Consider the following 15,773-nt stretch of genomic DNA (forward strand, 5'->3'; position numbering starts at 1 on the left):
TTATTATCCCTGTTTAACCTGCATGGTTTGGATTCCCAACAGCAGCAAAACACATCAATTGTTGGAGATTAAATAGTTCCTAATTAGACTGGACTCTAATTCCATGAGTGAACTTACTGAACACTGAAGTTGTGAGGTAATAGCTTGGAAAACAAAGTGAACAAATGCAGCGATATCTTTCTTTGCAGCAGATCAGAGAAATAAAAATTGCTTCCATTTTCAACCGTTCCCTTTGGCATGCCCTGTAGTCAAAGATCAACAGGAAGTCTACTCACTCTGCCCCCAACAATGCAAAGACTGTGATCCTTTGCAGAACTGCCCTTAGGATTCTACAAGGCAGAAAGGTCGTAAATCTTGAGTAGTTATTGGAATCAGAAAGCAAGGGAGCACTGAATGTTGTCAAGCATTCTATTTTTCAAAGCAAAAAAAGCAGTTGCTGTAGGAAAGTGACACCAGCTAGAACCAATAGCTGAGAACAAAGTTGTTTTTTTTCTCTCTCTAGAATCTGGATTTAAGCCACTACTGGGTTTATGGGATGTAAGTCGTACAGATTCCCCTGGCTGAGCAGTACAGTATCACGGAGCACAGCCCCTTGATAAGGGGTAAGCAGGCTAGGACCGAAGAGGGAGAGATACTTTAAGCAGGTGATCTACTGCCCTTGCAATGTATACGTACAAAGCTATGCAATGGGTTGAATACCTTCTCAAGAATTACCTGAGATGGAAACTTTCTTCGGGGTTTTTAATGAGGTCTTACTCATGAAAAGATATTGCTGTTTCAAAGGTAGATAAAGATGAAAGTTTTCCGACCATGTGCTTCAAATTGAATCAAAATTAACCCGTGCAGGAAAGTGATATAGAAAAAACAGCTCATGTACAGGAACTGACATTCATACAAAACAAACTGTGCCTCTAAAGGCCAGAACAGGTGAACCATTGGAATTTCATACCTACAAGTAGGTCCAATTAGAGTTCATTAAAATATTCAAAAGATCTATTGATCTCTGTAAAGGGAACAAGCAGAAAGTGCAGGAGGATGGTGTTGAGATAGAAAGTCAGCCATGATCTTGATGAACAGTAAAGCCAGTACAAAGGGCAAAAGAGCCTCATCCTGGTTTAATTCCTTATGTTCACCACTCCCCACCCGAGGTTCAATCCTCACCGCTGCTGTTTCTGTATGGAGTTTGCATATTTACCATGCAACTGTGTGTGCGTGCATGTTTTCTTCTAATGCTCTCCCACATGCCAAAGCCATGGGGCTAGGTTTGTAGGATAAATGCCGTTTGTAAATTGCTCCTAATGCAGGAGGGTGGTAGAATCTGAAGAAGAATGATAGTGAGCAGTTAAAAGGTTATAAGGAAAATTAATGGAGGGCAGGAAGAGATGGGATTTTTCAATGAGCCTCATGGACTTGATAGGCCAAAACAGTCATCTTCTCTGTAGTATGGAATTAGAAAGTAATATTTGGTGCCTCAATTTCATCTAATCTAAGAGACCCAATTTCTAACATGGTATTAAGCTGAAGTATCAATCTAGATTTTTACAGTCTGAACCTATAATCTAATCAGACACAAGCATGGTACCGAGGGAGCCCATCTGACTCGATATTAGAAAGACTACCTTGAATATAATTCAGTGACCTTCTTTGGCCTGGATTACTGAGCAAAGGGAAAAATGTGTACTAGTGCATTACGTGAATCCCTGAAATGGATCTATACCAGGGGTGGGAAAACTTTTTGACTTGTGGGCCACAAAGGGTTCTAAAATTTGACAGGGGGGCCGGACCAGGAGCAGATGGACGGAGTGTTTTGGTAATACACCTCTTAAGAGAAAATAAAATATCATGGGATATGTAGAAAACATGTGCTTTAATTTCAATTGAAAATGAACAAATGCATTACAACAAAAGATCTATCTTTGAAGTCCCATGGTATTTAGCTATTTATTGAAATTACTTTTAAAACACTGAAAATTAAATGAATAAAATACAGCTTTTTTAATAGTAACAGTTATTATTTTAAAGCACTGAAAATTCTGTTATCCTTCAAGATATTATCATCATCACTCTCCTCCTGACTGTCTTTATTTCAAAAACGGTAGGAGATGCAGGTCTACTTGTCCTGCTCCTTCTTATTCAATTGTCCCCTGTGCCAAAACTCAACAACGACCAGCACAAGGACAGAAGAGTGACAGCGCGCCAGTATGCGGAGGGTGTTATTTGATCTGGAGCGCATTTTTTATTTTGAGAACGTACGTGTACCTGCGCACTACTCATGTCCATCACTTAATAGAAATGACATGTAACATGTAAGGCTTATTGAAAAAATATTTTCAAATGCATTTTTTACATAACACAACGAAGAAACTTATTGTTAATTTCAGTGGGAACAGTGTTGTTGGTCTCCCTTTTTCGTCAGCGCATCAAAGTCTGGATTTAGTTTTGTTGTGGCGATTCTCAGGATGGATCTGAGGTGTTGGTCAGTTAACTTGGATCTGTGGCTGGCTTTGTTGATGTTCATGACGCTGAACGCCTGTTCACACAAATAGGTCGAGCCAAACAAAGAGTAAAGCGCAAATGTGGAGTAATACGCTGCACCTCATCAAAGGTCAATGTATATAGAGTGCGTCATCTATTGGGAAACTGCCAGAATTGCGGGGAAAAAATGTTAACAAGGTTTATTAATATAATTTCATCAAGTTCTGCGGGCCGGATTAAAAAGCTTAACGGGCCGCATATGGCCCCCGGGCCGTAGCTTGCCCATGCCTGATCTATACCAATATCATGCCAGAGAGTAAGAAAACTCATCTTGTTCTTTCTTCATTCCATTTATTTATTTAGAATTACAGTGCAGATTTGGGACTTCAGAGTCATGCCATCCAGCAAACCCTGATTTAACCCTAGCCTTGTGGGAGGAAACTGGAGAACCCTAGGAAAACCCACACTTTCCATGGAAAGGACGTACAAACTCCTTGAAGAGGATGCCAGGATTGAACCCTGAACTCCATCGCCTGGAGCTGTAACAGCGTTGCGCTAACCACTAAGGTGGCACATCCAAGATTCAAGGATCAGAATACGCCATCACTCAGGAGAACTCCCAATTCAGGAGTGTAGATATCACCTGGATCAAACACAGCTGGGGATCATAGGAAAACATTGCAAGAGGAAGGAGTATAAAATGCCTGCTTCTGACCTCCTTCTGAAAGGGAGAAACTGGTACTGAATAGAAATGTACAGCAGTCTTACAGCCATCAACTTGTACATCACAGAAATGGACCTTTGGCCCACCACATCCATTCCAACCTTCTTTGGCAATTTATGATAATTTCACTTAGCTCTAAAATGTATCTTTCTGTACTTTGCCTATTTAAGTGCTTGACAAAATTACTCTTAAATATAGTGACTGTATATGACTCAACCAACTCCTTGGATTTCCTGCTATGAACCACTACCTGTGTAAAACAAAACCTTTTCCCTCAAATCCCTTTTAAAACTCTTTCCTCTCACCTTAAACATATATAGTATTGTTTTTGAGAACCTCTATCATGGGAAGACGTTCCATCACCCTATACATATAATTTTATATTCCTCTGTCAAGACATCTCTCAACCTCCTTCATTTTTAGAAAAACAAGCACATTGTAACCAATCTCTCCCCATAACTCAAGTCCTCCAATCCAGGCAACATCCTGATGAATCTCCTCGATATCCTCTCAAACACAACAACATTTTTCCTATCATGTGATGATCAGAACTTCACAAAATGCTCCGTGTGGGATTTGCATGATCGCATAGCCGTTAGCACAATCGCTTTACAGCACCAGCAATCACCAATTGTGGTTCAATTCCCACCGCTGTCTACGAGGAGTCTGTATGCTTTCCCTGTGACCGCCCGAGTGTCCTCCCACATTACAAAGACCAGCAGGTTAATAAATTGTGGGCATACAATGTTGGCACCAGAAATGTGGTGGCAACTGCAGCCTGCCCCAGCAGATCTCCGACACAAGCTTCAAGATCTCCGAAGCTTCAACGTACATCTCTGATCTTTAACCACTTGGAGTATTATGTGTAATAAAAGTGGAAATCGAGTCCAAACCATTATAAACATCCAGCATATCAAAAACAAAGCACACAGGGAATTCAGTAGCTTCTGAAATGCGAACTGGATCACTGTTTAAGAGCGAATTACAGCAGGAAAGAACTACAAACTAATATAAAACAGTTTCTTTAAAATTAGGTCTAAACTGAAGACTGAGAAAACACAATTAACAAAAAAAGATTGACTGTAGCCAAAGGCATTTTCTGCTGTGCAGAACTTCAAATGAATACCTGTTTGCACAAAGTTTAAGTAGAATTGAGTGAGAGTAACAGCACATCAGTGTTTATGAACAGTAATAAAATGTGTCATTTTATGGATTTGTGGCTGACAGGACCCAGGGAATATTTTAAAGCTCTGTTTACAAGGAAAAGTGTGCTTATTTCAGATCAATACCATCTGAGTTAAAGCTGCATTGCCTTTGAAGCACTTAAATAATTCATTCAGCTTTTTATCGCACACATGCACTCGTTAAGCCAAAGGATGGTCAGGATGAGAAATGAACAATTTTCCAGTCAGATTTTACAAGATACGGTAGTAGAGACATCAATTTAGTGTGAATTCAACAACTCCTAAATGGCCGCAAGGACCTACTTTTAGTTACTATTATTTTAACTTAAACAAAAGCGCCTTTAGCGGCTAAGTCAACCAATATGTTGCAGAAAAGAACCATTCAGACCAAGAAGGACGCATTCTTAACCCTTGTCTGTATGGCCCAGCAGTCCAAGGAGCAGAAAGAATCCCAGACGTGGCTTCTGTGCCTTGAACACTGAGTGGAGCTTTTGCTGGGGTGAGGGTGGGGTTCAGTCACGGAGGTGAGAGTAATAATGAGTGACTCCTTGCTGGCTGCTTCCCGTGGCTGTCAGATGGCAGAAGGAGGAGGGACAGTGAAATGTAATTCTGTTTCCGATTCTACAGATGCTGCTCGACCTGCAAATGATTCCAGCATTTTCTGTTTTTTAATTCACACTATGAACATCTGCAGCTTTTTCAAACCTAAACAAAGTGTCTTCCTTACATTTAATTGTTACTTTATCTGTCTTCCTGTCTACCTCAGTAATCCTTCAACGTCCTTGCTCATAAAGTATCCATTTACCGCTGCCTAAAAACATTCAAAGACTTTGTTTCTACTGTCCTTTGAGAGAGTTTGAATCGCGGCCCTGTGAGAAAAAAGAAAATCACCTAGTCTTTCAGAAATTGGCAACCTCTTATTCACAAGTTCCAGATTCTCTCACAAAAGGAACCATTCCCTCCACGTCCACTATGAAGTCCTTTCATATTCAATTGTCCCATTACTCTTGATTACAAGCCTAACCTGTCTATCCTTTCCTCATAAGACAACCTCTTCCTTCTAGGTTCTAGAAAAGTAAACACAAGAGTTTCTGCAGATACTGGAAATCAGAAGCAGCACACACAAAATGCGGGAGGAACTCAGCAGGTCAGGCAGCATCTATAGAACTGAATAAATGGTTGACAATTCAGGCTGAGACCCTTCTTCAGGACTGAGAAGGAAGGGGGAAGATGACAGAATAAGAAGGTGGGGTGAGGGGAAGAAAAAGAATTTCAGGATGTACATTATATACATTTCTCTGACATTAAGCATACCTCCTATTGAAACCTAACAAGGTCAGGTGGGTGGGAAAGGTAAAGGGTTGGAGAAGAAGGAATCTGACAGGCAAGTCTGGGTGTGTACATGGTTGAAACATCAGTGAGCAGAGATCAGAGGGGGAGAAGTGAGAGAGGACATCACTGAGGTCCCAGCATAATCCTTCTCTGAACTGCTTTCTGCATATTAGTATAATTTCTCAAATAAGACCAATACTGTACACAGTAGCCCACATACATTCTCACCAATCTCATATACGTGTAGCACAGGCTCTCTCCTTTTATATTCATTTCCCAGCAACAAAGAACATATACAGGGAAATTTGCAGATGCTGGAAATTCAAATAACACACACAAAATGCTGGTGGAACACAGCAGGCCAGGCAGCATCTATAAGGAGAAGCACTGTCGACATTTCGGGCCGAGACCCTTCGTCAGGATTAACTGAAAGGCAAGATACTAAGAGATTTGAAATTCAGCATTTTGTGTGTGTTGGTTGAACAAAGAACATATTGCTATTTTTCTTAATTATTTGCTATTCCTGCATGAATATTCTGTGAATCATGTACTAATGCACTCATTACTCTCTGCAATTTCTTACTAATTAAATAATATGCTTTTAACATTTCCTCCCAAAAATTAATAAATTTACATTTTCCAGCCATATGATCATTTGCCAGATCATAAGATATAGGAGCCATTTGGCCCATTGAGTCCGCTCTGTCATTTCATCATGACTTATCCACTTTTTCTCTCGGCCCAATCACCTGCCTTCTCCCTGTATCCATTCATGCCCTGACCAATCAAGAATCTATCAATTTCTGCTGTAAATATACAAAAAGACTTGGACTCCGCAGCTGCCTGTGGCAACAAATTTCACAGATTCACCACTCTCTGGCTAAAGAAATTCCTCCTCATCTCCATTCTAAAAGGATGCCCCTCTATTCTGAGGCTGTGTCCTCTCATCTTACTCTCCCACCATAGGAAACACACTCTCCATATCCACTCTATCAAGGCCTTTCACCATTCAATAGGTTTCAATTAGGTCACCCCTCATTCTTTTAACTTCCAGGGCCTCTCCAGTGTTAGCACATCTGTTCTAAGATGAGGGTCCTTAAAGTGCACACAACACTTCTAGTGAGGCCTCACCAGTGCTTTATAAAGTCTCAACATTACATCCTTGCTTTTGTATTCTAGTCCTCTTGAAATGAATGCTAATATCACATTTGCCTTCCTCACCACAGACTCAACCTGTAAATTAACCCTTAGGGAATTCCTGCACAAGGACTCCCAAATCCCTTTGTGCCTCAGATTTTCGTATTTTCTCTCCATTTCGAAAATAATCAACCCTTTCAGTTCTTCTACCAAAATGCATGACCATACACTTCCCAACAATGTATTCCATCAGCTACTTCTTTGCCCATTCTCCTAATCAATTTAAGTCCTTCTGTAGCCTCCCTATTTCCTCAAAACTACCTGTCCCTCCACCTATCCTTTGCAACAAAGCCATCAATTCCATCATCCAAATTATTGACATATAACGTAAAAAGAATTGGTCTCAACACAGACCCCTGTGGAACGTCATTAGTCACTGGCAGCCAGCCAGAAAAGGCTCCCTTTCTTCCTGCTCTTTGCCTCCTGCCAGTTGACTACAGTTTTATCTGTGCTAGAATCTTTCCTGTAATACCATGGGCTCATAGCTTGTAGAGCAGCCCTATGTGTGGCACCTTGTGAAAGGCCTTCTGAAAATCCAAGTACACAACATCAACTGATTCTCCTTTGTCTATCCTGCTTGTTATTTCTTCAAAGAATTCCAACAGATTTGTCAGGCAAGATTCTCCCTTGAGGAAACGATACAGACTACAGCCGATTTTATTATGTGCCTCCAAGTACTCTGAAACTACATCCTTACCAATCAAATCCAACATCTTCCCAACCACTGAGGTCTGACTAATTGGCCTTTAATTTCCTTTCCTCTACCTCCCTCCTATCTTGAAGAGTGGAGTGACATTTGCAATTTTCCAGTCTTCTGGAAACATTCCAGAATCTAGTGATTCTTGAAAGATCATTACTAATACCTCCACGATCTCTTTACCTACCTCTTTCAGAACCCTGGGATGTACACCATCTGGTCCAGATGACTTATTTACCTTCAGACCTTTCAGTTTCCCAAGAACCTTCTCCCTACTAATGGCAACTTCACACACTTCATAACCCTGATTGCTGGAACACCCACTATACTGCTAGTGCATTCTGCAGTGAAGACTGATGCAAAATACTTATTCAGTTCATCTGCTATTTCGTTGTCCCCAATTACCACCTCTTCAGCATCATTTCCCAGCTGTCTGCCAGCCACTCTCACCTCCCTTTTACTCTATGTATCTGAAAAAACTTTGGTATCCTCTTTAATATTACTGGCTAGCCTAATTTTGTATTCCATCTTTACCTTCTTAATGACTTTTCTGTTACCCTCTGTTGGTATTTAAAAACCACCCTATCCCCTAACTTCCCACTAATTTTTGCTCTATTATATGCCCTCTCTTTAGCTTTTATGTTGGCTTTGACCTCCCTTGTTAGCCATGGTTGTGTCATCTTGCCTTCAGAATACTCTTTCCTCTTTGAGATGTTTACATCTTGTGCCATCTTAAATGCTTCCAGAAATTCCAGCCATTGCTGCTCTGTCATCATCCCTCCATTGTTCTTTTTCAATCAATTCTGGCCAATTCCTCTCCCATGCCTTGGTAATTTCCTTTACTCCACCGTACGACTGATACCTCAGCCATTAGCTTCTCTTTCTCAAATTTCAGGGTGAATTCCATCATATTGTGAGCATTTGCCCTTAAGGGTTCTTTTAGCTTAAGCTTGATAATCAATTATGGTTCACTGAATGACACCCAATTCATGCAATGATTCCCTAGTGGGCTCAACCACGAGCTGCTCTAAAAAGCCATCTCATAGGCATTCTAGAAACTCCCCCCTTTGGAATCCCACACCACCCTGATTTTTCCCAATCTACCTGCATATTGAAATCCCAATGACTATTCTAACATTGCCCTTTTGGCAAGCATTTTCTATCTCCCGTTGTAACTTGTAGAGCACATATTCTTATATCTGTATACAACGCCCATCAGGGTTTGGCCATTTGCCAAATTGTGTCTAGATCCAGATTAGGTGTCCATTCACCCAATCTTTCTGTATCTTTTTGCAGATTCCTAACATCCTTTTCACAACTAATTTTACTAGTTACCATAACATCAACAAATTTAACAATGCTTTCACCCACATCATTCTCATAAATAGTAAACAATTGAGACCCCAGCTATGATTTGAGTCCAGATATTGAGAAGAATTGACCAATATCAACAGGTGTAGCATCATATTAAAAGTTTATTTGCTTGTAATTATCAATCAACATTTTAAGTCTTGTTGGCTTTGCTCTCTTCTTTATTTTCACATCTTCAACTAAGGTCAAGTTTGTTTTCAGAAGATATTTGCTTATTTCAATACATGAGATTTTACAATGAAACTTTTGATGTGGTGTTAGGGGAGATGGAAGAGGGTGCTGGTATCCCTTCTATCTAGCACATTAGCGAAAATGACAACATCACCTTCTACAGTTACTTTACATTAAAACCAAGATAAACCCGTTTGGCTTACCTGCAAATACAGGTGCAACAGGGTCATATACTGATTAGAAACCAAGTCTCCCAATTTTATCTCAACATGCCAAAAGATTATAATTGAGGCATAATCCAACTGGATCCCTGTCCATATTATGAGGTACTTCAGAAATGACAGCCATCAGCTGAGTAATTTGTTTAGAAATAAATCAAGTAGTTAGTTCAGTATTACTAAAATAAGACCACAAGACAAAGGAGCAGAAGTCCACCCTTCGGCCCATCGAGTCTGCTCCCGCCATTTTGTCATGAGCTGACTCCCCTCCCTTCTCACCATAACCTTTGATGCCCTGGCTACTCAGATACGTATTAATCTCTGCCTTAAATACACCCAATGACTTGACCTCCACTGCCGCCCGTGGCAACAAATTCCACAAAATAAGCTTGGGAAAAGTCCTCAAGACCTAAGCAAATAATGACTGGATCCAGAGATCTGGCCAAATCTAAATTTACTAATTAGCTATTTGGTGCTGATATGAATTCATTCTAATATATGTTATTCCATCTTCACTTTCTCAATTTATAATGCTATGAAATTAAGTCTGTTATTTGTTATATTTGTTTGATTTGTGTAGTAAAAATCTTAGTTTCTTTTATAACCTATTGAAAGACTCTGGGTTATCTATTAAAAGTGAGATTCTCATTTGTTAATGAAAATATAATCCATGGGTTTGCAGTGTAATAACCAATGAACAGTAGACGCAAGCTGACCTTTCTTGGCTTGCAGAAGATTTTCTTTGCTTGAATGCACGAAGGTCTCATACACCTTTTGCAAGGCTGTTGCCGATTCCCTTATTTCCTGCAGAATAGCAGCTTCCAACTGTATGTGCATGTGGGGGGGGGGGGGAAGAGAAGAAAAAGAGCTCATTAACTATTTAAGTTCATTTATTTTTGAAACTTTCAGAATACACCAGGGTTATCTATCTTGCAACATCAATAATAAGCACTCATTTCTAAAGTAAATCGACAGAGAAGCCTCAAATCTCTTTAGTCAGTACTCAGTGAATGCTGAAACAAAAGTTATAATTACTGTTAGCTTTTCATTTAATTGACAAACAACACGGCAGTCCTTGAAGGGTTAACTAAACAACGAGCATTTCAGTGAGAAATAATGGATGGGTTTATAACAGATTTAATAACAAGAAAATTACAGAATAATCACAAAGGGGCAAGAAGGTTAATCCTTTCAATATTACTGAAAAGAAATAATATAATGTAGCTAAAGATCACATTGAATAAGACAGCTTGGTGTTATTTGTGGACTGCAATAGATTCCACCCAGCACCCTAACAATTTCTTGGCTTTTAATATGAATGTCAAATTACTTTTTAAAGGATGATTGACCTTTCCCTGAGGACATAGCATCATGTTATTAAAGGAATAAAGTTTTTAATAATGGAAGGCATGTTTTTTTTCTTTCCTCTTTACTGTTTAAAATTAATGAGTAAGTGTAACAGTTGCCGGCATGAGATTGAACTCAGCGGCCAATACCAAATAAGAGTGGAAATCCCTATGAGCACTGAGCAAACAGAGATTCAGCTGCTGAACCCTGAGCCAGATATTGTATACAATGTGTTGCACGTCTTCGAATAGATCAGTGAGGCTGATGGATGGAGCGCTCTGAGAATTCTAATAACTACTTTTATATTGAGGATGGTCTCCATCAAGATCCAAAAGCTTGCTGTGGTTTCCAGTAGAAATTGGGTCTAATTACAGACTTGCAAGTGATATTTGTCTGGGATATAGAGTGGGATTTAACGCACGCACACATACAAACACACTCTCAGACTGGGTAGCAACAATAACCATTCTGATTTTAATGACCCTGACAATGACTCAATCACCTTTAGTTTAAGGTCAACACAGGGCATTCATCAACCATATTTACATCATGACGTACAAAGCACATTGTGGCAAGTTTATGGTAAGATTTTTTTCAGTCAATAATATTCTGCAAGGTCTTATCAATGCCATAATTTGAGACCATGAATTCAAAATGGATGCTAGACAATATGACCATAAGACACAGGAGCAGAATGAGACAATTTGGCCCATCGAGTCTGCTCCACGTGACTCTTTCACAAGTGAAATGTTATTTCACTTCCTGTTAAAATTCTTTATTTGAGAAAATAAATTAACTGGTTTTCATTTTGAAAGAAAAAAATCTTCCAAAGTACTAATAATAACAGGCTGAGTGATGAAGCCTTTTGCAGTAAAGCTGAAGATTCAAGATGGGCACACTGTTACTGAACTTTTGGGATAGGTTCAGTGATACATAGCGACATTTTGTGGGCAGCTCACAAAACTTCTATATATACATCTTCTGTGTTTACAGGTTCTATTCTCAGGCTGTGAGACTAATGAATACCCTGCCACCACCAAGCTATTTACTATACTATTTACCCGGGCTGTGCACACACAGTTTTGAACTCTATTTTATTAACTTACTTTAATAAGTTATATTTTAGGTTGTATTTTGTTTCATATGTTGTGTGTCATGTATGAGGAACATTGTTTCATTTAGTTGTATATATGTACTGCCAGATGACAATAAGCTTGAACTTGAATTGCTGCAATACACAATTTCCCTTTAAGCTTATTTTTCACATCGGTTGTTTGTCAGTCTTGTTTGTGTGTAGTTTTCCACTGATTCAATTGTATTCCCCTAACTCCACCATAGACCGCCCTAAGCCCGGCTGTGAGAGGAGGAGGGTTGGGCATGGGGTAGTAACCTCATCCTATAAAAGCCCAGAGTTACAGAAACTCCAAAGACCTCATCTGTGGGAGAGGAAGGATCTTTACCTAGAAGATGCAAGATGGGCTACACCTGGGGACAGTTCGAAGGACTGACCCAGGACAGAGCACTCGGGCAAGCTGCTGTCGGTGGTCTGTGCCCCAGTGGGGGGGGGGGGTGATAGGCTCAAGAACGATTGTATTTCTCTCTTCTACTGTGAATGCCTGCAAGAAAATAAACCTCAGGGTAGTGATGACGCTGATGGGATCTGTCTGTCTTGAAGGACAATGGATAGTGGTAATGGAGTGACCTCTCCAGGACACAAGCCTGGGAGGAAGGTACAGAGATCCTGGGATGCCCAGTTGTTGATCCCCTTCTCAGCCTCACTGGTGTAGACCAAAGGAAAGCAAAGCAAAACATTTGGCACCAGCTTAGCTGTAGGAGTTGCCAGAAGGATGTTCAGTAAAGTCCAGCCACCTTAGGGGCTCCACTCTGGATTTTCTGTCTGTGTTTATTCAGTAGCCTTTGCCTCTCCCAAACCCATCCACAAGGTAGTGGGGCTATTTACCCATAGCTGGGGATCTGGTTTACAAGCACCAGGGCGTGTCCACACACCAGTGGGCCTGTGCGTGATGTGTGCAAGGGGCAGACCGCCTCCCTGTCTCAGAGTACTATATGGTGACATATATGTACTCTGATAATAAATTTAGTTTGACTTTAACTAAGTATTGTCCGGTGCAGTTTTATGTACTTCTTGATTCAATGCTTCTGAGTTACAAGGAGGTAAGTAAATAAAATGGCCACTTCTGATTAACTGGAATGCAAGTGTACGTGGAAAATCAAGGTTTTAGATGTGAAAGCCTCTTTGGTAGCTAACCATTGTAAATTCTAGGCAGAGATATAATAAAGGCTACAAAGACTGCCAGTATCCATGAAACTATCAGTTACAGATCAGCACCTTACAGACAAAGTGACAGCACAGAGACTGGGTTTGATCCTGGCCTCCAGTACTGGCTGTGGAGTTAGCCTATTCTTTCTGAAAGAAATCCAGCATCCCAAAGATGCGTAGATTAATTGGTCACTGTAAATTACCCCTAGTGAAAAGAGGGTGTTAGAAGAATCAGGGAGGAGAAAAAGGGCATGTGACAGATAATATGGTGCAATAAGTAGGGAAAGGGATTATGGGTCTGCTCTGAGAAATGGACAATGAGTTTGGCTTGTTAGGCCAAATGGTTGCCTATGTCACGAAAAACGTGATTAACAGCACCCTGAACAAAATGCTATTACATTCCCCTATTCCTTGGTGATTACCTTTAGTTCTGGTTTCATCAAATGAATGCCCAGGCCTCAAGAGGCATGACAGATAGGACATAAGACACAGGAGCCAAATCGGGCCATTCAGCCCATCCAGTCTGCTCCCTCATTCCACCATGGCTAATTTATTATTCACCTCAAACCCACATACTGCAGTACACGAGAATGCCATAAATAATGTTCTTAAAAATTTAACTTATACCCCTGGGGAACTGCCTTGTCTTTCCACAAATAATCCAGTGGAGAGTGGAGCTGAGTACAACCACAAGCGGCAGCTTAGTTGTCTATGCCAAAAGCAACTGAACACAACATGCATTTTTCAGACTTGCTATTTCAACAAAGTGGATAGTATTTTACTTTTTGAGCCACTATTTAGCTCAAACTTAATTCAATTATAATGAAAGCATATATAACACCGGATTCCTGTCCATATACTATTAGAGTAGGGGCACAGCAGCTAAGAATGTTCGTGGGAGTGATGTAACTTCTGCCAGGAAAAGTATTCTTAGCGTGGCAAATTGCAATTCCTGCATTTAGATGACATAATTACTTATCAGCTGGATTTGCAAAATACCGCAACTAATTAACCTGGATTTTGTTTTTTTCTTTTAAAAACAGTGAAAATGTGTCTTAATGCAAAGCAAAATACACTTTCTAATGAAAGGCCAGGACTTGAAATGTTGACTGTTTCTTTGCTCAGAGATGCTTTTGATTTTCTCCCCTTTCCCTCCCCACTTCTTCTATTACCTTCTCTTCTCCTCACCTGCCCCTGATGCCCTTCCTCCTTCCCTTTCTTGAACAGTCCACTCTCCGCACCCTATCAGATTCCAGCTGCTTCAGCCCTTTATCTTTTCCACCTATCACCTCCCAGCTTCTCACTTCATCCCCCACCCTCCTACCTTACTCTGGCTTCACTTCTCAGTTTGCATTCCCTCCCTTATCCCCCCACCCCCCACAGTATTCTGGCTTCTTCCCCCTTCCTTTCCAGTCCCGAAGAAGGGCCTCAGCCTGAAATGATTCCTTTCCATAGAGCTGCTTGACCTGCTGAGTTCCTCCAGCATTTTGTAAGTGTACTCTAATTCCTTGAACTTTCTGCTGTTAATTTCTGAAATTAAACTTCCAGTGGAGGTAAAAAGCTTCACCAGGAGGCCACTGCACCGAGCACAGTGGGCACACTTGACATGCAACTCTCCATGGCCAATTAGAAAGTGGTGCAAGGAGGCAGACTAACGACGCATCGTTCTGTGTGGGAGAGACTTGTCATTCGTCAGCTGTGAGATGATTAAGCTATGCAGGAGAGATTACATCTGAAAGCTTGCACCTTCCGAATTTTCACACTGTAACATTAGTAAATTAATATTTTTGTCACATCAGCCATGTTTATTGTTAATTCGAAGGACAGAAGCATGTACATTTGTAAGAAATAATGTGGAAACATTAAGAATTTGTACAGCAAAATATAAGAAATACAGAATGATTTGCCAGAAAGGATAGCAGAAGCCAAAGAAAGGATTTTATATTATAGTAAAAGTGCTGACTTAAAAGCTGGTAGGGCTCTTAATGGCCTTTTCTAATATATACAATTGTTTAAGCAAAATTGTTTAAGCTGAATATGTGAGTCAAAATAAAAACTTACTTCCAGTATAATTGCACCAGAAGCTGTAACTGCATGCTACCTGCTGTATTATCACATTAGGTCTATTTTAGATCCAGTGAGAATAATTTAAAAAGCACAGAAATATTCAAGCTTGCAAGTACATTCTATAATTCTTCATTCTTGCTAAACTATGAAGTATTGAAGAAATGAGAACTCTTCATCACTCTATTTAGTCACGACATTGGATAAACATATTACTTTTCAAATGGTATTAATTAAAAGCTCCTCTACCAAAATTTCATTGGCACTTTTGGTATCATAATGCTTGATAGGGAAAATTATCCAATTAATTCAACATACTAAAGGCTTAAAAATGCATCAGTACCATTTACTGACACATCTTGTCACCTTATTCAAAAACTTTTAACAAGTTAGTTAGACATGATTTGCCTTCAGTCAGCCCACACTCAATTTTCTCTAATCAACCACAATTTGTCTGCCTGTTAATTCTGTCTCTGTTTAGCTTCCAGAACTTCCCCACCACCAAAATTAAACTGAATTAATCCATAGTTACTGGGTTTATTTCTACATTAATTCTGTTTGATCAAAGGTGCAAACTTTGGAATTTTGCAGCTCTCAGGCTCCAGCCTAAATTTATAAGATTTGGAAGATTATGGCTTGTACTGTCCTTCCTCATGTACTGCCTCATCAACCCATCTGGCCCAGAGGACTTATGCACTTTAACCTTAAGCAA

At 40.1% G+C, this 15,773-nt stretch overlaps 1 protein-coding gene across 2 annotated transcripts in view; it reads right to left on the bottom strand.

Moving 5' to 3' along the window:
- The window catches only part of ddx31 (DEAD (Asp-Glu-Ala-Asp) box polypeptide 31), a 132,661-nt gene that overhangs the window by 36,283 nt on the left and 80,605 nt on the right, over positions 1-15,773 (bottom strand). For both annotated transcript variants that reach the window (XM_059993795.1, XM_059993794.1), the window contains exon 18: positions 10,086-10,194. In XM_059993795.1, the coding sequence (XP_059849778.1) occupies positions 10,086-10,194 (109 nt within the window). The remainder of the gene's footprint in view (positions 1-10,085; positions 10,195-15,773) is intronic.

Source organism: Hypanus sabinus, chromosome 18 (assembly GCF_030144855.1).
Source record: "Hypanus sabinus isolate sHypSab1 chromosome 18, sHypSab1.hap1, whole genome shotgun sequence".
In the NCBI taxonomy this organism is placed as follows: Eukaryota; Metazoa; Chordata; class Chondrichthyes; order Myliobatiformes; family Dasyatidae; genus Hypanus; species Hypanus sabinus.